Source organism: Amblyomma maculatum, chromosome 11, assembly GCF_055883805.1.
Source record: "Amblyomma maculatum isolate TAMU_Amacu chromosome 11, ASM5588380v1, whole genome shotgun sequence".
Lineage (NCBI taxonomy): Eukaryota > Metazoa > Arthropoda > Arachnida > Ixodida > Ixodidae > Amblyomma > Amblyomma maculatum.
The window spans coordinates 69677979-69701833 of record NC_139354.1 but is presented as its reverse complement, the minus strand read 5'-3'; the positions used below and the strand labels follow the sequence as shown (position 1 = coordinate 69701833).

At 43.3% G+C, this 23855-nt stretch overlaps 1 protein-coding gene across 1 annotated transcript in view; it reads right to left on the bottom strand.

The window, feature by feature from the left end:
- Positions 1–3593: 3593 nt before the first annotated feature.
- Positions 3594–23855, bottom strand: part of LOC146174111 (uncharacterized) — a 33422-nt gene continuing 13160 nt past the window's right edge. The window contains exons 2-5 of the mRNA XM_084583357.1: positions 22819–22982; positions 22655–22737; positions 8012–8101; positions 3594–3966 (exon numbers count right to left, since the gene is read on the bottom strand). Of these exons, the coding sequence (XP_084439483.1) occupies positions 3821–3966; positions 8012–8101; positions 22655–22737; positions 22819–22982 (483 nt within the window). The 3' untranslated portion in view covers positions 3594–3820. The remainder of the gene's footprint in view (positions 3967–8011; positions 8102–22654; positions 22738–22818; positions 22983–23855) is intronic.

The following is a 23855-nucleotide window of genomic DNA, read 5'->3' as shown; positions in this document are numbered from 1 at the left end:
ACGCTCAAGGCTCTCTCGTTCTGCTCTGGCTCCGATCCCGCCAGGTGGGGTTATGCGGAAAACTTCTACCATGCTACACAGGCTCCTACCGTAACTTGTGCCGAGTCACCGACGTCACACATGAAATGGAGCCTCTGAACTCGAAATCGTCTACACTACGAACTTCCGACATTGCGCATGTGACACGACTCAAGCCATATTATTCACGCCCTGCTTTATTTACTTAGAACGTACCGGGACTGTGCTTCTGCGGCGGGGGTAATGTTATCTGGTGTCCCATACTGGCATTCAGCAAGTGAAAAACAAAGTGCCTGGGTTTGTAAATGAAAATGACGCTGAGGGTTGAGTTGAGCCATGAAGCAGTGCCCATCGATTCCGGAGTTGTATTGTCCACTGGTGCGTGGTTTTCACTCGTTATAATATCAAACTGCACAGCTGTTTGCGATAATAGAAAGGTCATTAAGCCGTAAATGAAAACATCCGCTCATGACAAATATTCAGCAGAGACTTGGATTGTCAGAGTAAAGAAATTTTTGAAGATGGCAAGTAGGTAAATCGCATTTGCCTATTGCGAAAACTAGCGTCTCCCAGTGTGGAACCAATAAGTTTTTCGCGCTGGTTTTGCACTGGATCGGCTGGGAACGCTGGAGGTCTGCGATATTCACTGGAGCAGTGACGGGAAGGAACTGTTTGCACTAGTACGATGAGAGAAAAATGCTGGGATTAGCTTTTTGAAGCTGGGTGTGTCGCTGGCATCCGCGATGCACTGGAAGAAGCTCAGAATGTGCGCTGGGGCCGCACTGGTCCCCGCTAGCATCCCTCAGGGGCCAACATGGAAACAGCGTACTCGCAATCGACCATCGGGGCGCATTTAAAAAATATGGTTCAAGCTAGGGCTTTCTGCAACGACATCGTTGCACACCTGCAAGAAAACAAAGGCAGTATCTTTTTTCTAGAATTTCTATTTTTCGATTGGTCGTTTCTAGCGTTTCGAGATAGACAACAATCGCCGCGCCTCTGATATTTTATGATGCACTAACGATTTCGTACAACTTATACTGGCATTGAATAATGTGCATCACCAAGCATACCAACTTCACAGCTGATCTTGAGAGCACTATAACAGATTGATTACAGTTAAAATTCTCAATGCGGGATCAATAGCAGGCTCCAAACAGGGCCTATGCATTCGGGAGCGTAGCCTGCACTGCGGCTCAGTATAAACAGCAGAAAGAAAAAAAAATTAAACAACGAAGGGAGTAGTTTACCGAGCGAGATGAAAAAAACAACATACAGAGCTTCTAATGCATGATATTTTGCGTGTTTTTCAACCTTTCGAGCTCTTTCTTGCTCTGCGTACAATTCCTCAGTCTTCGCATCGCTACCCGAAATGTTTAGATAAAAAATAAGATTTAGTTACCAGCAAAACTGTTTCGTCGCTGCTGCGCTTGCCGGTATTGAAGCTTGGTCGCACTTTTTTTCTTCAAGGTTTGTGCTACAACTCCATGCGCCAAAATTACGCCCCCGGTAGCAGAGCACCACCGAAGAGCCGGCGCTGGTAAATTTGCAGCGATGCCAAACTCGCCATGTTAAAATAATAGCAGTGCACAAAAGAGTGCGCATAGGCATCCAGAACATTAGTTGCAAGTCGTGAGAGTAGGCGTCAAGCTCCAATGATCAAGAAGTAGTAATTGTTAAGGCGGGAGCAATAGCCTGTACACTTCAAAACATGAAGTCCCAACCTTATGAATGCGATGATGACATAACATGCGAAACTGTTTCAAGATTCGAAGTTCTTGTTTGTTTGTTCAACATATTTATTAAAAAGAGGGAGTAGATAAGACAGCAGCCCTCGGTGGCGCCCTCTGTCCAGGGTACCAGTTTAGCGTGCAAGCCAGCCATACCCGAACTATCAGCCTTTGCTGGAGGTTCAGAGCTGCTCTTCCCAGGTTTCGCAGTTCTTGGCCTGAACGAATGGGTTGCAAGCTACGGAGTAAAAGGTACCGATTTCAGAGGAGGCTAGTGCTGCAGTTTTCTTTTTCGCGTATTGTTTATTTTATTTTAATTTGTTTAGCTTTTTCTAACGTAGTTGAGGTGCTTCGTTACTTTCTAGTTTTTCATTTTATCCGAGGCGTTGTTTTTTTTCTCCGGGTGACCAGTGCCACCAGTGCGGCGCGTGCCAGTATGCTGCGTCCCATTACGTCCAGTCTCCAGCCTCATACTGGGCCCATAATCAGGTATAGCCCTGGGACCCAGCGGCACTGGTTTTCGCAATTGGGTTACCAGTCATTCTCAAATATATTATAAATTGTACCGAGTATCTCTGAAAGAGTATTGTTATTCGCAGTATTATACAGCAACATAGTTCTGGAAAGAGAGGTGGAGATGAAGAAAATCAACTGAGCGTTTATTAGGAGGCCACAATTAGCCAAGAAATAACAAATTGTTCTCTTAACATTAATTGATCGCAAGGGAGTGAAGCTGATCAGGAAAAAGATGACAGTACATTCAAATAGTCATTATGGACAACAGGGAATAGGCACGTAGAGTTCAGGGAACGTCAAATTAGGATGCCAATGTTCCCTAAAGGCAAGGAATGGGTTCACTAATATTTAATCAAGCAGAGGGTGGCGGAATTTTAGATAAGCGGTAGAGTTAAATAATCTTTGCCCCAATGTTATCAGAAACACGTAGCTTGGAAAACACGTAACCTCAGAGAATTGTGGAACAGCATGATCTCCCCCAGTCTGAGAGCGATCATAAAGAACCATTATAAAGAACATTGTAAAGAATTTATGCTTGGTTTCACGAATACCTAAAAATGTGAAAGCATTTTCTGCAGAATGATTGGGTTAATCTGCATGTGGTTTTCTTTACACATCAACGTGCTGGAATTAACATGATATAAACTCAGCGGCGAAACGGTGGCCCAGTTTGATATGTAAATATTCCCAAATAAGTTTTAATCAACAACATTCAACCGATATAGACCGCCTTTGGGGCGAGGGTTGAAACTGTGGCAATATTGCGGTTCGCTTCCTACAATGTTGCGGCTGCTCTTCAAGAATCTAGACTCTTCCAGGGGCAGCATTTTTCACTTCATCAATTATGGTATGCTGTAGATCCCTGCGCTCAGCCTAGTCTGTCCAAAAAAGGGAACATACTGGGACACACCCCATCCTTTCTTCCCTGCGCCCCCCTCCGCATCTTTTTCTTGTTCTTCTCACACTCCCTCTCTTCGGGAAACGGCACTCTTTTTCTTTCTACTTTGCTACATCGTACACTTCACACACTTTATACGGACAGAATATCATGTTTTTAGGGAGGAATTGACAGTTTATATATTCTAAAACATTAAAACAAAATAGATGAGTATGCTTTTCGTAGTGGCTAGCGTACTCAGGCATTAATGGTACTTCGCTTGCAGTGAGTAGTGCACTTCTTCCGCACTTAAAGCTCTGAAACTTGAAGAGCAGAGATGATGAAGCCGTCTTGGCTACAATCTTATTAATTTCTGCACAAATAAAAGTCAGTTAGCTTAGGAGGTAGTTTCACAGAAAAAAAAGGAGGTTATATATGGCTGCGCACACGTATTTATTAAAGCACAAAAGCTAATAGGTAGGCATCTCCGCAACCGCAAGACTTTGGGCACTATGTAATGAAAAGCGCCTTTTAAAGACTCCGCAGAACAATAACACAATTATGCATGCGTGTAATAATATTATTCAGGCCCCAGGATACGTACAGGAGAAGGCAACGCCTAAGTGCTCTTCATTTATTACTTAAAGGCACGCAGAACCACGGACGAAACCGAGAGTAGTTATTGCCTCTTACTTATTATTGGAGAAAAGCACATCGGATCGAATATTTCGGTAAACTTTCGGGGACAATTTTCTAAAAACACATCCCTACATTTCGGTGGGATTGGACCTCTAACTGTACTGGCAGTCTGAAGGAGGCGGCAACCTGGGTGAAAAATATTGCACAACCAAATTAGGCATTTGCAAGAGAAGTGTGGCAATGCGAATTGTGAATAATAAAAAAGGTTGATGCTATCAAGTTTTCAATTAGAACGTTTTGTTCAACACATCCTACGGAAAAAAGGAATTCAAATAATTACATATATATTTTTTATCTGTTTGGCAGAGGGCAGATATTTACAGTGTCGTTAAAACAATTTGCACAGGTCGTATGTCCTACACATGTTAAACGAAACTGTTAATATTTTGCCACTTCACCATCATCCGGCGAGACAGGCGTATAGAACAAATCAATGTGTGTTTATTGAGCATGAAGAATGATCAATATATTTAGAACGAATATACTGCACGGTATGGTACAACCCAGTCGGAATAAACTACAGAAACTTTTCTGATGTTACGACAAAATGTCTGTGCGGTTTTTGACGGGATACCTGTTGTGACAACAGAACATTCTGTAATAACATCACAAATTTTTGTAGTTACAACAAAAAGTGCTTAAGAACTACAGACATAAGAAATATACTACAGAAAACTACAGAACTACAGAAAAGTACTTCAGAACTACAAAAACATCTGATGGTTATGACAGAACTACAGGATATTTTGTCGTATTTTTGACACACTTCTGTAGTTTTTTCTACTGATAATACTCTAATTATACGTCTATACCTTTTGTTTCTCCCTGAATAGAAAACGCCGATTTCACATTATGCTTTCTTTTATGCCCCAAACCACCGCGACGAGCACAATTAGAGGGATCGTCATCTCTCATCTGAGAAAAGAAAATAACTAAGGTATTCCTGTGCGATCCTTTGAGTATTTTTCAATCAGATCGCTGGAGTGGCTTGTCCAGAAAGATGGCACTGAATTCAGCATTTGTGCACCCATATGCTCTTTTTTACATCGAAATTTCTTATGTCTCCCAAATTGCAAAAATCAAGCAAGGTTACCTAATTCTATGAGCTTAGTTGCAGAAAAATAAGACGAATCGTTGGGCAAAGCAATACTCTGTGCGCTTTTGCGAGTTTCATGCAACGTGATGTGCTAAGTCAAGAGCTTTCTTGATTTCCGATGCCGAGGAGCACCACCAAAATCTGCAAGTAATATGCAACAAGTTCAAACACACGGTGGTCAGACCGCAGTAGCACGTTTCTATAAATCGCCTAGTATTTATCTGCCTTCTTTCGTTGTAAATATCTTAAAACAACAAAAATATACGCCCACTTAATGTCTGGTCTGCCACGCCTAATTAAAAGCTCTACACAATTGCTTGTAGCTGAAGGCGTGAGGTTTTTTCCTAACGAATTCTAATCAACACGTGGACTTCGAAGTGCACAGCACCGACTGTGAACCATATTAGACAGTTTTAGCTTACCGTGATCCGCCACCGCGCGTTCCACTGCGCATGCCCAGACACACCTTAACGCCGATAGGTGGCGCTACATACTGGACGTCTGCACACAGACCTGCCGCGTCGGGGCCAGTCAGCTTGAGCGCCCCGCCCACGCGTGGTAGAGAGTCACGGTGGCGGATCGCGGAATACGGTAAGCTTAATCTCTCTATTTTACGGCAGAGCTGACGGAGACCACAATATGCAGCTGTCAAGAGCGTTAATATAGGAGAACCGCTTTTTAGCTGCAGAACAACAAATTACTTACGAAGCACTCGAAAAAAAAAAACATGTATATGGCACCGAAAAAAAGAAATGTGAACTAATACACCCAAGCTATTCAACCTTAAGTTGTCTTTGCTACTTACACCGTCGGTCAGCACGTGCCACGCCAGCCTATTCTAGCTTCTGGATGCAATGAAATCCGAGACTATAATCAGTTCACAGCTTTCTTCGTTCTCTCAAGCAATGTGAGGTCCTGTCACCCTGTACAGTATTGTTATCCTTAAGCGTGCAGAGAAATAATGGTCCAACGAGACGGTAGAACTTGCTATATGTTGGATATTGAGTATAGGCGTGGCCGTGGTTGAATCTTTTCAGCGCTTTGGAATTGTTTTGTGGCCCATAAAAGATCTTTTTGGGAGAGCTAAAATAGTTTATGACCAATATTAAAGGTTAATCTACTGCCTAACTTGAAAACACGCACAATGGAGACTACGGCACGCCACGGGCTTATGATATCTGTCAGATCTAATAGCAACACATCAATAAAGAAGTGCGTAGTAATAGTATACGCTGAGTGCCTGAATTTTTGTTTCGCCCTCAATTGCTCGCTTGTACTAATATGCGTAGTGTTACTTGCTTATTGATCCTTAAGTACACAGCAAAATATCCAACCAATGATTTTCTGCAACGTGAATACTGCCTGTAAATAATTATTGTGAATTTTATGACACCGTAATGCTTTGAGGTTTTTCCTATATGGTGCCTTTGCTATTGTATACTTGTATAGGTCTGTGAGCCAGGTGTGCCCTCCGGCGGGTATGATTTGTTCAAAATTCACTGTTCGTGCTTACTACTGTTTCCGCACCCGAGTACTTCAGTTCTTACTAAACCCCATTGAGACAAACCCCAAGGTGATTTCAGTGTTATATCTGTCAGCTAGTTTCTTCCCTCGAGCATTGAGAACATCAAGTGACAGAGTGCACAAAGGATTTGTGCTTTGTTTTGAACCTCAACATCAGCTTGCTCAGAGCTTCTTGATAATGTCTGGTCTGGCTGCTCAATCGTCACAACCGAAGCCGGAAATCCGAACCTGGCCAAGAAAGTGGCGATTTTTTTCTCGTCCTCTTTAATGAAAGGATCTTTGAGTTGTTAGGAGGTGTACTCGGCAATTCCAGGTCGAATTGCGAAGGGTTGGAGGGCCTTTTTCATGCGCACACCACTGTGAGAGTCGGGTGCCGGGCCGAGGGACGCTTGTACCCATTTTTATCGGTGAATGTATGGCAGTGGGTTTCGAACTAACCACCTCCCGCGGCCCAGGCAGGCACGAAAGTGTCTCATTGTCAAGCGGATATATTTCGCTCAATGCGATACTTCCTATACTACTGCAAAAGGACCAGGGGTTTTGAAAAAGGTTATGAATAAAATGAATGCGAATGCGCTGCACTGAGAACATGCAGCTCGGAACCCGTGCAGAAATGTTCGCGGTGCGCATCCAATGCGTCCTGTAGGGGATAACTACACTGATTCAGAAAAGTAAGAGGGCCTGATATTGAGGCATTAAATTGAAAAAGAAAAGTAAACGAGAAGGAAAGAAATGGTTGTCACACTAAAACCTCTAACTGAGATACAAACCACTCATTGGAGATCTATGTGGGGTATAGAATTTGGTATCAACATGGGCAGCTTGTCCTACCAAGCACGTTCATACCACTGTTTACTGTCTTGAAAATGATATCAAGAAATTCGTTTATAATGCTTCCACTAAAAATTCCCAATAACACTCAACTTTTTTAATTACATACAAGGTAAATAGTTGAGAAAAACTTCATGCACAATGCCTACATAGAAGGTCCGCATAGGGTCTAGTGTAATTATTATTCATAAGGCGAAGCTCAGAAGACCTTTTCAGGCCCTCTTACACAATTGCCATCGCATGTTTTTCGTGTTAGCATCTATTGGCAAAATAAATGCTAACAGTACGTCTCCTCAAGAGAGCAATGAGGCAGCTTACGGTGGACCTGAGACATATAACAAAGTACTGTCGGAAAAGTAGGAGAATATAACAGAACAATATACATATTCATTCATTCATTGATTTGTGCGCTGTGGTGCTCTGTATGTAAGGCGCACATTTCACTTCACAAGATATTACTGTTAATTTTGTTGCAAAGAGAATCCCTTTTTTGAAAATGCTTTTCTGACAGCCCTTATTAGCAACATGCAGCTTATTTCAAAGCATTCTCTTGTTTGTCAAATTGCAGGCGGAATTTTTAGAGGCATAAAATTCGTCTCAATTACAAGGAGTAGTTGAGACGAGGACACGTAAGAAAGTATACACGTTTTATCCCAGGCAAATTTTTTTTTAGGCACGTTCTCTTTTTCAGGCAACAATTTCTTGCTAATATAAACTCACCTTTTCCGAACGATCCTTGGCTAAACGTGAGTATGAAGCATCCGGTGGTCCAATCAGCATACATGACTTTAAAAGGAGTGTGCACACCATCTGAAACATTCATACAAAATGTGATCATTTGTTTTACTTGGCGAATTTTGTTGGCGCTCACAATTTGCTACAGCCCTCTAAATCAACGCTTTGAAAAGGTTTTTATTATGGTGGGTTAAGATGGAATTCTACCAAAACGTGATAGGGAGAGCAATGATATTTTGCTACATGGATGGAAGTCGTTTGCAGGGCAGCAACGTTCGTACGTGTAGCGTGGTGTTCTGCTCATAATCATGGCTACACTATTAATAAATTGCGAGCAGGAAACCATAATCTCCCTGATTTCCTGATTCCTCGTATTGCAACATCCTTAAAGGGGAAAATATTTTGATAGAGAGCAATAATCATCATCACCTTCGGCCTGACTATACCTACTGCAGGGCGAAGGCCTCTCCCACATCCTTCAATTAACCCGGTCCTGGGCTAGCTGCATCCACTTGACCCTTGCGAACTTCTTAACCTCATCCGCCCACTTAACTTTCTGCCGCCGCCGGCTTCGCTTTCCTTCCCATGGAATTCAATTTGTTACCCTAAGCGACCATCGGTTACCCTCTCTTCGCACTACATGTCCCACTCATGCCCATTTCTTCTTGATATCTACTACAATGTCAGTAGCTTGAGTTATTTCTGTGGCCCAGTGTGCACGCTTCCTATCTCTTATTGTTATTCCTACCATTTTTCGTTCCATAGCCCTCTGTGTGGTTTTGAACTTAAGTAAAACCCATGTTAGCCTCCACGTTTCAGCCTATGTGTGAGTGCAGGTAACATGAAACTGCGGTAATCTTCCCTCTTTAGCTTCACCGGTAAGCTGCTAGCCATATTCTGCGAGTGCTGGCCAGATGCACCGAATCCCAATCTTATTCTTCTTGTCATTTCTTTGTCATAGTCAGGTACTGCGGTTACTATCAGTCGAAAATAGACATATTTGCCTAGAACTTCCAAGCGCTTCGTTATCTAACGTAAACTGCTGTTCTTTCCAGAGGCTGTTGAACATTACCTTAGTCTTCTGCATATTTATTTTCAAGCCTACATTTCTACTTTTGCTGTCTAGGTCACCAATCATTATTTGCAGTTCATCCCCTGAGTTACTATGCAAGGAAATGTCCGCAACAAATCGCACATTACTGAGGTATTCTCCTTTACCATTATCCCTAACTGCTCCCATTCTAAGTCTGAATATTTCCTCTAAGCAAGCTGTGAATAGTACTGGGGAGGGTGTGTCTTCTTGCCTAACACTCTTCTTTGTAGGAATTTTCTTTCTTTAAGCAGAACTATGGTTGCTCTGCTGCCACCATATATGGTATATTCTAGCACTTTCACGTAAGTCTCGAATACACCCTGATTTCTCGATGCCTTAATGACCGCCGTTGTTTATGCAAAGTGAAATGCGTTTTAATAATCCATCAGTGCTACGCATAAGGGCTGGTTATATTCCAAGCGTTTTTCTATCACTTGGGTGATCATATGGACATGGTCGATAGTAGAGTACCGTTTCCTTAAACCTTCTTGATCTTTTTGTTTATTGCAGTCTAAAGATGTCAAGATTCTATTAGCAATTACCATAGTAAATACCTTATACATAAGTACAGAGCTGATTAGTCTGTAATTTTTCAGGTTCTTAGCATCTCTTTTCTTGTGAATGAATACATTGTGAATGAATAGACCAGGCAGTGTGTATATAGTGTGGCCAGTTTTGCTAGCATGTTATCTCCATCATCCTTCAAAAAATCTATAGTTATCTGATCCTTTCCAGTTGCTGCCCCCTTTTCATACTTTCTAATGCTTTCTTGACCTCGTCGTTCATCACTGTCGTACTGTCTGACTGCTTTTATCCACCGCTAATCTCATTATTGTCCTGACTACTTTGACTACTGTAGATATCAGTATAGAACTCTCAGGCTACTTTGACTATCTTTTTCAATTCATGATGACGTTGCCCGCTTGTCCCTTAGCGCATACATCTGATTTTTACCTATGCCCTATTTCTTCTTCATAGATTTAGGCTTCCCCCGTTCTATACAGCATGCTCAAATTTCTACATGTAATACTTTGTTATATCGGCCATTTTGCGCTTATTGATTACCTTAGATATCTCTGCCAATTCCATCTGGTCTGCTGGATTGGAAGCTTCCATACTCTGGCGATTCTCAGTCAAATCTTTCGCTCCTTGGGCAGCTTACCTGTATCCTAACTTTTCAACCACCTAATTCTACAGCGCAGTAAATAATGATAACTCTGAAATTACTGGTCACTGCTTGAAGGCTAATGTCGTAATCCACGGTTAGAGCTGAATATCTATTCTATTGAAAATGTATGAACTCTTCTGCCCTCCCATTCACCGCTAATTATTGGATGGACTCCTTTCTTACTAATATCTTTTGTTCCTCCTTCAGATTTAGACTGATTCGGAGCCTTACCATGCTGTGGTTACTGAATCGCATTTTCTCTAAAACCCCTCCATCCTGCCCACGGGCGGGGTTTGAACACAATATGAAGTCAATTTATTTTAGTCGCCCTGTTAAAACTCTTCCATGTCCAATTTGCGTAATAAGGTATTAATGATTCCTAATTGTTATTATGCTCTACAAACTAAACCAGTGACTCACCCTCCAATTTCTATTCCCAATGCCAAAGTAACCGACTGTCTGGTCTCGCGCCTGCTTTTTTCCTACTTTGCCATTAAAGTCGCCCATTAGTACAGTATACTGCGTATTTTCTTTTGCGCATTGCGGAATCTACATCTTTGTACTTGAAGCTTTGAGCTGCCTAGTCATGATGACTACATGCAGGACCGTAGACCTGTACAAGCTTCAGTTTATACTGCCTACTAAGCCTAAATACGATGCCTGTAACCAACGTGTGTTAACTATAATCGACTACTATCCCCAGAATGCCGGATTGAATCTCTGCCTTCCCAGAATGCGGGATTGAATCCTGGTAAGACGCCCGACTACTGTCCGGAATACCCGGGTTCGAAACCGACCTCGGCGGCTGCGTTTCGATGGAGGCGAAACGAAGAGGCGTCCGTGTGCTGTGCGATGTCAGCGCACGTTAAAGATCCCCAGGTGGTCGAAATTACTCCGTAGCCCTCCACTACGGCTCCCCTTTCTCTCTTTCCACTTTCACTCCCTCCTTCCTCCCTTCCCTTACGGTGCGGTTCAGGACACAAGTGTGACAGATACTGCGCCTTTCCCTTCCTTTGAACCAACCGACTTGAATCCTGGCCTCGGTGCAACATTCCCCTTGAGAAAAAAAAAGCTATACGCCTAAGTGCCGTGCCATGTCAATGGACTTGCTACCCCAGGTGGTCAAAATTTCCGGAGCCCTCTACTGCGGCGTCTGTGATAGCCAGAGTCGTTTTATGACATTGAGCACCGAAGCCAATATAAACCAATTTCGATGTCGGCAAGAATTAATTCGAGTACTGAGTTTCTATGGGTGTAAGCAGGCATTTTAGATCATCTGCCATGTACTTTTGATGAGTAAGCTTTAAGCAATGGGATTGCGTGGCTCGTTTGTTGCAGTTGCTTACAAATACATTTATTGGGCTTTTGGTCCTTTTGTATTGGAGCGCGAACGTGCATGAAAGCATCCGGCGTCACTCGGCCTGCGCCAGAGCTGCTACCTTTTTGGGGCACCTTGGACTCTGATGCGGGATACGGCACGTGACTCAGTGAGCGGCTAGATAAGCCGTGAGCAAACAGCTGGGGGAAAGAGGGGGTCTTGAAGACCCTTGCGGAAGCCTCCGGCGGAAGCACAGCGTGAGTGCCTGCGTTAGCGACGAATGGTATTTTTCCCGCGCCTTATCGTTGTGGCATGTTATCTCTACCACTGTCTTTGTAGGGCGCGGTGCAGCAAACAGTAATGTTGGCGTGGTTCCTTTTTCTCGCGATTTCATCTCGCGGTGGTATTTTTTTTTTAATAAAGCAGTTCACTTTATTGCTCATCGTTCCTCGTACAGGTTTCTGCTCACGAGCCTCGTGAGCGAGGGCAGACACACCCAAAGAAAATTTTCTGAACTTTCACGGAGTGTTAACCTGCTGCTTTGAGTGCATACCGGTTCCGCGAGCACCGCCAGAGTGTGAGAACCATCCCCCTAGGAGCCCGCCTTACTAAGTCATCGGACACCACATCAAGGAATGTTCACTTTGTGCCAAACGTTTCTACTCGGATCCATCATTATAAATCCATTGTTCTTTTTCTAACGCTTTTTTTCAGGTAAAGTTGTTATTCGCAATTAGTCAACAAACCACAGACCCTACTGAAAAGTCCTGTATAAAATTCGTATAGGAAATCGTATACAGGTTTACGGCACAGGATCTGGGATACAAGATTGTGGGCTTTTCAGAAAATTCCTGTACTGCCCCGGAAGGTCCGGAATAAAATCGCGCGGAGCTGATACCGGAATGGTCTGTATGGTTAATGGCCCTCGTCGCCAGGTTGGAAAAAGCATGCAACAGTGTAAAATAATACGACTACGTGGAATCGAACTTTGGTCTTCATGGCCTTTGAGACGGGCACCTTAACCGCTACTCCACAGCTGTTTTTTTTTCTTTCCTGACCGAGGACGTACAGAAAAAAGACACATGTGACATCAATAACATGACAAAATAAAAGATCAAGCATTGACTTAAAGCTTCAGCCTTCCTTAGCTGAAGTTGTCGGATTAAAAATCCCTCATATGTGACAACCCTTCAAAACTAACTAACCATTCTGGCTCTAGTTTTAAAGCTTTCTGTTCGTCCACATATGCCCGTATGCTCTCTCTAAAGAGCTGTCTCGCTGAACGTGCATCGACGTCACTGTACTCTACAGCCATTCTGCTTTTCCATATGCTGTGGAGGGCCAGTAGCATCAAAAGATCCAACGGTGTATCATTGTTCGCCTCTACTGGCAAGAATCGAATACCATGTGGGCTTATGGGTAGTTCCTTTTTAAGCGTCCTCTGGAGCACGTCCCATAAAAATACGGCATCCCAGCATTCGAGAAACACGTGTTCAATCATCTCCTCTTTCCTGCATATTATGCAGTGGACACCCCAGGGTACAAAAAGCCCTTTCTGTTCCTTCCATTTCTTTACCTTCAATGTTCCAGTGTGCAGCTTAAAAAAGAACGTTTTCACCTCTGCCGGCACCATCATCCTCTTCACTCTTTTAAGAACATTTTTGCCCCCGGTAGACGAGTACACAGCTCTGTACAACGGTTCTGGAAGCACCACATCGCACAAGTCTTTGTACAGTTTTTTCCGGTTTACACTCCACAAATAGTCTAAAGTAAACCGCACCATCAAGAACCTGTACGCCAAGACCACTTCCCTTAGATACCCGTGGACATGCGGTCAGAAGAAACGACAATTCCCGGGAGAGCTTGACCCAGCCGTAACTGACAGACCGTACGAAGAAATGGATTTTTCACATTCCTCAAAAACATGAAACGATTGACTAACTGGCGCAGAAACAGATGTGCCAAACCAAGCCCGCCGTCCTTCACCCGGCGGAAGAGATTTGCCCGACTTGTCCGTTCCCACGAAGACCCCCACACAAAGACGGCAAAGATACGATGCATCTTTTGGACATTAGCTCTTGAACAATATAACACTTGAAGCACATACCAAACTTTTGTCACTAAAAACAAATTACAAATCGTGGCCTTAGCAAACACCGACCACTGCCATCCATTCCATCTGTCCACTCTATCTTTCAGTTTACCGACTTGGTTTTTCCAGTATGGGTCACTGTCCCGATACGGTTGAAGAGGGGCACCAAGGTAGCTGACAGGGTTGGTAACAAATTTCATGTTAGCAAAAATGCCTGGGGTCGCTGGCCAGTCACCGTGCCAGAAGCCCAGGCACTTGCCCCAGTTAACAGCACTGCCGCTTACAGCGCAAAAATTATTTACAGTTTTCACAACTTCTACGATGCTTTCGTAGTCTACACAAAACATCGCGACATCATCGGCATAAGCCAAAAGCTTCACTTCTGCTTGATGCAGCTTGAAGCCCCGCATTTTCTCATGCTTGATAATGCTTAAACATAAAGGTTCAAGATAGATACAAAAGAGGAGAGGTGAAAGGGGGCAACCTTGACCAACTGAGCGTTGGACAGCAATACTGTCACCGACAGATTTGTTCACAAATAGTCTAGTTGTACAAGCACTGTAAGCCATAGCCACTCCTCTGATGACGCATCCGACCTTGACATAGTCTAATATACACAAAAGCAAGTCGTGGGGCACTCTATCAAAAGCCTTTTCAAGATCTATTTGGAGCATTGCTACTCCAAGTCCACCAGCATCGCAACATTCAAGAATGGCCCTCGCGATGTGAATGTTCGTAAAAATGGACCTGTCTTTAATACCGCATGTTTGGTGGTCTCCAACAATATCTTTAATAACTGTTTGCAGTCTTTTAGCTAGTATTTTCATAAAAATTTTATAGTCGACATTGGTTAAACTAATCGGCCGGTAAGAGGTAACACTGCGTAATTGACCTCGGTCCTCCGTTTTGGGAGTTAGCATAGTATGAGAAGATGCAAAGGACGGCGGCAGCACATTAAGCTCATATGCTTAATTATGCACTTTTTCCAGTACCGGCGAGAGAAAATCCTGGAAAGCTTTATAAAATGCGGCGATAAGTCCATCAGGCCCAGGCGATTTGCCGGGGTTCAAATTCCCAATAGCGCATTTCACTTCGTCCTCCGTGATGGGGGTCTCTAGCACACGTGTCGTCTTTTCGTCGAGTTGTGGCATTAAAGGTAAATAAACTCTCTTGAAACTCTCGATATCAACTGCATGCCGTGCGAACTTCTGACGATAATGCTCGAAGAAAGCTTGCTGGATTTCTTTCTTTTCGTTGGTAATGGTCCCTTGGTATTCAATTTCATCTATCTGATTCCTTCGAGCGTGCCACTTTTCTGTGCCTAACGCCCTTTTTGTCGGACCTTCCCCCCTTATCAGCCGTTCGGCTCTAGCTCTGACAAGGGCACCGCGATATCGGTCAGCGTCGAGTAGTTCAAGCTTGCCCTTAAGGGCTCGTATGTCGTCTATGAACAAACCGGGGTTATTGCTTTCCACATCGATTAGACGCTGTAGATTCACGCGAAGGGACCTTTCTTCGGCCCTTTCTTGTCTGGCTATAGCGCTCGATCTTTCCAATGCTGTCATTTTGACATTCTGTTTAAAAACCTCCCATTTAGCCCCTAACTTTGTTACGCCTTTGTCATTCATATTTGCTATATGCCTTTCAATGTCGGCTTGGAAACTGTCATCAGATAATAATTTTGAGTTTAACTTCCACATTTGCCAGTCAAATCCTTGACTTTTAGTTTTGTTTCCAGCGATAGTGACGGTGACCAAGCAGTGATCGCTGAACGATACTGGCTTAACGTGGTATTCGTGGCATACAGGCACCAGATCAAGAGATATGTACATCCTATCGAGTCGAGCGTGGCTAGAATCTTGGAAATGAGTGAACTGAGCAGCTCGTCCACCCTGCAGACATCCAGCCACATCAACAAGGTTAAACTCATTTACCAATTCTGCGAGAACACAGGTGCTGGCATCACTATGCGGCCTTCTACTCGTTTTATCTGATGCGGAGAGTACACAATTGAAGTCTCCCATTATCACAGTCAGCCTTTCAGAGTTGCAATACTGACGAATACCTTCAAAGAAATCGCGCCTTTCGCCAACGCTGTTCGGCGCATAAACACAAATGATGCGCCATTCGTATGAATACAGCACGAGATCGCAAACAACGAAGCGGCCATACGCACAAGTCGTGACAGCTTGAATTGTGACACCAAGGCACTGACGCACAAACAGCACACAACCAGCCGCTGCTCCAACTGCATGACTTACAACGGCATTGTATCTTGAAGTAAAAAGGCTAACCATTCTCCCGGTTTCTTCTTCACCATCAACTTTAGTTTCCTGAATCGCGATGACGTCTAGCTCCAGCTCGCTAACCAAACGAAACAGTTGATTTTGTTTGCGCCTTGCTGCGAGCCCTCGAACATTAATAGTCGCGAATCTAACGGCTTTGTCTAGACAAATCATTGCTGATGAACGAATACCCGGGAGCATGGTCATACCTTTAGTGATGTCTGTGGCCGAGCACCTCTCCATGGTGGCAGGTGTTAAGTCTGAGGTGGGAGCGGTGCAGCGACCCCTCTTTTCTCTAACAAGTTCGGCCTAGGCCGAAAGGACGCCCGCTGTACCGCCGCGGAAGTCTTTGTCGGCGGTCCTTCGACGTCTGCGTTTTCGTGACCTGGTGTTCGGTCCTCCGTGTCGTCGTGTGTCCACTTCGCTACCGCTGCCGAGTTCGCTGCCTCAGATTCGACCATGCTGTCTGTCTCGTGAATGAATACTGTGTTGTGACTGACCTCCGTGTCCCCAGTTGAGTTGGTGCTGCTGGCCACCTTAGCGGCCACGACGCCGACGGAACACGCTTGCAAATTCTTGGCACCCTGCTCCTTGACCTCGTCCGCGTTTGGGGAGGAGGGAGTGACCGTTGTTTCTGCTGAGCTGGTGCCTGTCTCCTTAGCTGCTTCTTCCGCATCCGCCTCGTCCATGAGGTGTTCCGACATGTCGTCGTTCCTCACGGGCCCTGCGACGTTTGCATACGTCTTTACACACTGCGGTTCGTCGTGGCCGAAACGACGACAACGACAGTATTTTTTTTTCTGCTTATGTAGTGGACATACCTCTTTCGTACTTTTTGTATTTTTGTAGGGTGTAGTATAATTGTGGTCGTAATTGAACGATCGCCCTTTAAACACACTGAATCTTTTTCCTGGCTATCACGAAGGGTTATCCGCGAAGGCATGTTCCGATGTGGTCATCCCAGTTGAGCTTCACGATCCGCCCGAATTGTGTTGAGAAGCAGAAATACTCTGCCCCGTATCAGTTTCGTTCATGACGAGTTTGTCCGGCATCAGTTAACCGGACATGACCTGTCCTGTATGTAAGCTCAATAAAGGACTGGCCCGTCCTGTTTCATATCCATTTCGGACTGAGATGTCCTGTATGAGATACATACTGGAAATGGTCTACCCTGTATTATCTCTATACCTGTTCGGGCCGTCCGGATTGAGATTCATACCGGACATAACCTCTCCGGTATAAACCCGTTTAAGCTTCATACAGCAGTGGTCACACCGGACTCGTTCAAACCCGTTTGGCGCCATACTGGATTTTTCACTACAAGACTGGCATAATATCTGACAAGTGAGGGCGGCTGCAGAAGATATGATGTCATATTGGAGCAGCATACCACCCTGCGTAAGAGTCAAGCACAGATAGCATTAACCGAGATCTATGAAGGGTGCACAGACAAAAACTTCCGAATTACCGACCTAGCAAAACTGGACCCATTGCGAGCAGCATTTAATGGCAGAGTTCTTACCCCCCACTGTGCTGTCCGCATAAAAAAACGAATTGCGCACTCGCACACAAGCCGAGAAAGAAAGCCTTCTGGAACACATTTGCTCCTTTCAGGAACTGTCTCAAAGTGCAGATCTCACGATTTAGGCCTATTTGCGGGGAGGTATGTTGTCGTCACTGGACAATTTACGAAAAGCGGCTTCTGAATATTCAGGCCGAGATGCTAGCAGAACTGACCTGCCACCGCCCCCACCCAAAATCCCCCTAGAACCCTCCTATGGGTTGCCTGGTGGTCCGCTATCTATTGGGAACCTAGTTTACTTTCTCCATTGCCTCGTCCGGTGGAGCCATAGAGACACAACTCTTCGACCCCGGACAACTTCCAGCTCAAAACCGGGAACTTAGGAGTACCCCTACGGCACACCCATGGCCGTCGCAGGACTGCTTATTCAAGCACTAATCAAGGTACTAGCAACACAAATATTGACATTCAAGTCTCTTCTGTGTGGTTGTCGAGGCCACTACAGAAGCCAGTGTCCAAGCCACCGCGGCTCTCGCCACCAGGGAAACCACAACGGACTGCGGTTGTAAGCACTTATAAACATTTACCGGTCCGCGATCTACCAGGCCCCTGCGCTGCCTTGCAAACTGGCTGCCTGTGGACACCAGGTGCGGCAGTAGTGGTCCCCCTCATGAAGTCGGGGGACTATGCTTCCTCCCATGGACTGCCGGAAGGGCCGCTGTGTACATCTCCTGCAGCACCTGCTGACTGCCTAGCGGTGTTAGGGGCAACCCTTTGTCTTCCACCTTTCGCTCAGAGTTGTGAATGTAACGTTTGGTCCAATCCTCCCGCTGACGGAGTTGCGGATGCAACTTTTTGTTCGTCAATACAGCTAAAGTAATTGTGGGTGCAATATTTTGTCTGCCCTTCCGACGACGGAGTTTTGGTGTAACTTATGCAGGGCAAACGTTCCGCATGAGTGTGGCCAGAATAGAAGTGCCTGTGCGTTTAGACACAGGCTCCGCGCCTTCAGTTTTGGGCGATTGAGTCAAAAACATCTGTGAGATAGAGCACCTGCATTTGCAGAGGGTAACCACTAACCTTCGTATGCCATCGCCTCACGTAGTGCCGGAGCCTCTGCGGCCCATTTAACAGTCACTGTCAATGGTCGAAAGATCAGACAGCGTTTCCTGCACCTTCCTCGCCTTTCCTGCCCAGTGATATTGGGAGTAACTTCATAGCAAGCCGGGAATCGTACTAGGCCTTTATAACAGTATGACACGACTAATGCAGTATTTAAATTCGCATCCCAGCAACGTGATTTGTTGTCACAATTGCTTACTCCAAACCTTCCTTCGGTCACCGCCACTGGAACCATGTTCTCAGTTATTTCAAGTCCTTCAAGGTGTCGCCAGCCGAAAGATCTAGAGGCAGGAGGACACTGAGACCCTTCGCTGTAATGTTTGCGCAGGCTCCTAGGAAGGCAAGCATTCTGATTCACTTGATCTACTCCGACGGGGCCTGTTAGGTATAATTCAACCCAAAGCATCTGAATGTTTGCAAGCGAGAACTTCTGGGTGGGTTCTTAGAATGAATTACGGGCAACGGTGCTGTAAGATCCTCTAATAGCACCTGGGCGTTCTTTGTTGTCCTCGCAGCTAAGCACGACAGCACAGAATGATTGTGTGTCGATTATCGGCAGTGATTATCGAGTACGTGCCGATTTAGATTTTCGTGCTGATTTCACAGTAATCAAAGCCAGTGCTTCACAATTTTCGGCATTGAGTTTTCGTTATTTACTTGGTATTATAATGATCTTGTAGAGACAGCGTCTGTTTCATTGTTCGAATATGCTCCTGATGCTGTTACTGTTTCACATTCAAAATCATCTTGAGTTTCAAATAGAACTTCAGATAGAGCCGCTACTAAGGCAAAGCACAAGTTCAAGCCCAATATTATCAATGCAAATCCATATAAAACACTCCTGATATTCTTTCTTATTCCGCTAAAACAACCAAAATAAGTCATTCCTTATATTTGCACACTTCCCTTGATCTCAGTTCAACTATGTGGTAATGAAGTATATACGGTCGGTTAAATATCATGGCCTGATGTTCAACAGCAATCTCTCATAGAATTGCTACCTGTCTTTCATTTGCGAGAATCTTCCTGCGTATCATGTATATTGTATAACCTCAATTATTTTAGGCCTTTCCTGCACGTGAACGTTTAAATATTTTATTGCGCATAGTGTGCTGAGATAAGGAATCCCTTTTTGTAGTATTTGTAGAGTCTGTTGGAAAAGCAATAAATTGTATTCCACGGCTACTTCTAGAAATTATTTTGCATAATTTGCCCATTGACAGCGGTATTGATACTCTTAGCAAAATGATAACTTCTCAACTTTTACGGTCTGCAACAAGGACGGTTCTTTTGACATTTTTAGCACAGCTAATACACCACTCCACATTTTCCGTTATGATTCTTGGCCAGAAATACTGGATCTGCATAGCTCGCTGCTCAGCACGGTATAACACGGGAAGACGTCATTTTTATGTACCTAGCTGCCAGTTTGAACAGCCTACCACCTGGGGTTCTAAGCTCAAAATCAAGATGCAGTTAAAAAAATTGCACTCGATGTTATCGATTGATCGATTCCTATTCTTAGACATGTTATCTCTTTCATTTATTACTTTAACACTGCCACTTTGGCAGTGTCTAATTGTGTGGTTGCTTTGTGGCATATTTGCACATTTTTGCCTGCAGTCCACCTTATTTATGTGAAAAAACACCTGCACTGTAGCTCTTTTGATATATTCTGTGATGAAATGATTTACTACCTACCTGGCGCTGACATTGAAGAACTATGAGTCTTTTGTAGCCCTAGTTATTAGTGTGTAAACTATAGGAATAAAAGTGCGATATCTATCTAGCCATCTATCTTTCTATCTATCGACCTGTCTGTCTATCTATCTATCGACCTGTCTGTCTGCCTATCGACCTGTCTGTCTGTCTGTCTGTCTGTCTGTCTGTCTGTCTGTCTGTCTGTCTGTCTGTCTGTCTGTCTGTCTGTCTGTCTGTCTGTCTGTCTGTCTGTCTGTCTGTCTGTCTGTCTGTCTGTCTGTCTGTCTGTCTGTCTGTCTGTCTGTCTGTCTGTCTGTCTGTCTGTCTATCTGTCTATCTATCTATCTATCTATCTATCTATCTATCTATCTATCTATCTATCTATCTATCTATCTATCTATCTATCTATCTATCTATCTATCTATCTATCTATCTATCTATCTATCTATCTATCTATCTATCTATCTATCTATCTATCTATCTATCTACCGGTCAATCTATCTATCTATCTATCTATCTATCTATCTATCTATCTATCTATCTATCTATCTATCTATCTATCTATCTATCTATCTATCTATCTATCTATCTATCTATCTATCTATCTATCTATCTATCTACCGGTCAATCTATCTATCTGCCGGTCAACCTATTTATCTATCTATCTACCGGTCAATCTATCTATCTATCTACCGGTCAATCTATCTATCTATCTCTCTACCGGTCAATCTATCTATCTATCTATCTGCCTCTCTACCGGTCAATCTATCTATCTATCTATCTGCCTCTCTACCGGTCAAACTATCTATCTATCTATCTATCTATCTATCTATCTATCTATCTATCTATCTATCTATCTATCTATCTATCTATCTATCTATCTATCTATCTATCTATCTATCTATCTATCTATCTATCTATCTGTCTATCTATCTATCTACCGGTCAATCTATCTATCTATCTCTCTACCGGTCAATCTATCTATCTATCTCTCTACCGGTCAATCTATCTATCTCTCTACCGGTCAGTCTATCTATCTCTCTACCGGTCAGTCTATCTATCTATCTATCTATCTATCTATCTATCTATCTATCTATCTATCTATCTATCTATCTATCTATCTATCTATCTATCTATCTATCTATCTATCTATCTATCTATCTATCTATCTATCTATCTATCTATCTATCTGTCTATCTATCTATCTATCTATCTATCTATCTATCTATCTATCTATCTATCTATCTATCTATCTATCTATCTATCTATCTATCTATCTATCTATCTATCTATCTATCTATCTATCTATCTATCTATCTATCTATCTATCTATCTATCTATCTATCTATCTATCTATCTATCTATCTACTGATTCATTGGTGTTTATACTTGTTTAAAATGGTGCGTATATACATCATCTTCAACCTGACTATATCCACTGCAGGGCAAAGGCCTCTCCCATAATTCTCCAATTAACCCGGTTCTGTGATAGCTGCATTCACTTGACCCCTGCGAACTTCTTAACCTCATCTGCCCTCCTAACTTTCTGCCGCCCCCTACTACGCTTTCCTTCCCTTGAAATCCAGTTTGTTACCCTAAGCGACCATCGGTTGTCCTCTCTTCGCACTACATGTCCTGCCCATGCCCATTTCTTTTTCTTGATTGCCGCTAGAATGTCAGTAACTTAAGTTATTTCTCTGACCCACTCTGCGCGCTTCCCATCTCTTAATGTTACCCCTACCATTTCTTGTTTCATAGCCCTCTGCGTATAATACTAGTGTTCATTAGTGCTCTTTAATGTTTATAATATTAGTAACTAATAATTGTGCAACATTCTGTTCTGATCATTTCATTTGTTAGTAACAGCGCGCACCCATTGAGCAGATGAAATTATTCCCAACTTCTAATATGTTGTATCGTGCGGTGCAAATCCACTCCATAACAGAATACTCACAGTTACAGAATGCGCAGGAAACTTAAGTTTCTGCATTGCATCATCAATTCTCTCTCCCGATGTTTCTCTGCAAACCTCAGTTAATCACTGGTCTTTAAAAATTTTTCGTCGGTCTTTTTTTCGGGGTTGGGAAAATATTACCGAGCATTTTCTTTGTTCCGAAACTTGTATTTTCTTTAGGTCTGAAAAACTTGAGCACTGGTTTTAATCAGAGAAACGTGTCCTCATATTATTTTCACAACAGCCAGGAGTATCAATGCTCCCGAAACTGTAACTAACAGGAGATAAGGACAGCGCAAACATATCTGTCGAATACAAGGGGTGTCCGTACCTAAGCTATATCAGTGTAAGCTAAGATTTTCTTTGAGCTCACCCTTTATGGTCTGGTAGCTCAAGATGTTGGGATGGCGGTGGGGTGCTGTTATGGAGGCAGTCAACATTGTATAAAATGTTGTGCTGTGGGAAAAAAAAAAGCATTAGCTTGCTATCATAAAAGTTGGCTAGCGAAGGCATACAAATAAATCAAACGACACTCACATATCTTGTGTGCGTGTCCTCGGGTCAATGACGTATATCCGGAAACTATATGTATTTTCTCCAATGATGTCCACTAATTTCATTGCTTGACACATAGTGTAAGGGTACAGAATTGGATTTCGGCTCTGCAACTTCACGAAGATGACCTCGTATACACTTAGGAACTGAAAGAAATAGACTGCATGAATAACAATCGGCGCTGTATACATATGATTGCTTCGTGGTTCATAAGGTTAAATAACAATTCATAATTGAGTGTTCTGATGTTCAAACCAAAGTGGAGATGTGAGTAGCAAGAGGTTTTAACAAAAATACGGGGAAATAAAACGATTGATTTGTCGAAAATTGACATTGAATAATGACAAAAATAAAAAATAAATAACATCTTAGAATGATACAGGTGCATAGAAGTATAGACAACGTTACCCACCAACGCATTGTTGGGTGCCAATTTGCATCACAAATTCCGAACTTCTACATTAAATCTTCTTGCCTGACAGACTGTAATAATATCTAGAACCTTGCGCCAGTGGCACCATATACGGTTTCAACTAAATTGATGCTCGAAACAGCGTGTGAACATTCTAGGACATACATAGAAATTGGTAAATAAAACATACGTATCGGCTACAAATAACTAGACTTAGCCAGTTTTAAGAAGCAAAATGGTGGTTACGTTTGTAAATATTGCGCAATTGCGTTTCCTTCACCCTCATTTCGTCTTCGTATATCCAACCGACTAATATAGAAAGCAAAGTCCATGCCGAATGCCGAAAACTACAAACCTCTTGCCCAGCCACCGACAGGAGCTAATATTTGAAATAATGCTACAATTGCCTTAACATATTCATAGGAAGTTTCAAATGGATTTATAGGGCTGGGACAAAAGTGTAAGACAAATGAATCATGTGAACAACTGCAACTGCTCCTACACTTAAGCTTTCTGGAAGCTGTCGATGATGGTCCATCAGTAAGTCATTCGTAGACGTCACAGGAATAGACAGCATGAGCTGTGGATGCATGTCAGCGCCAAAGAA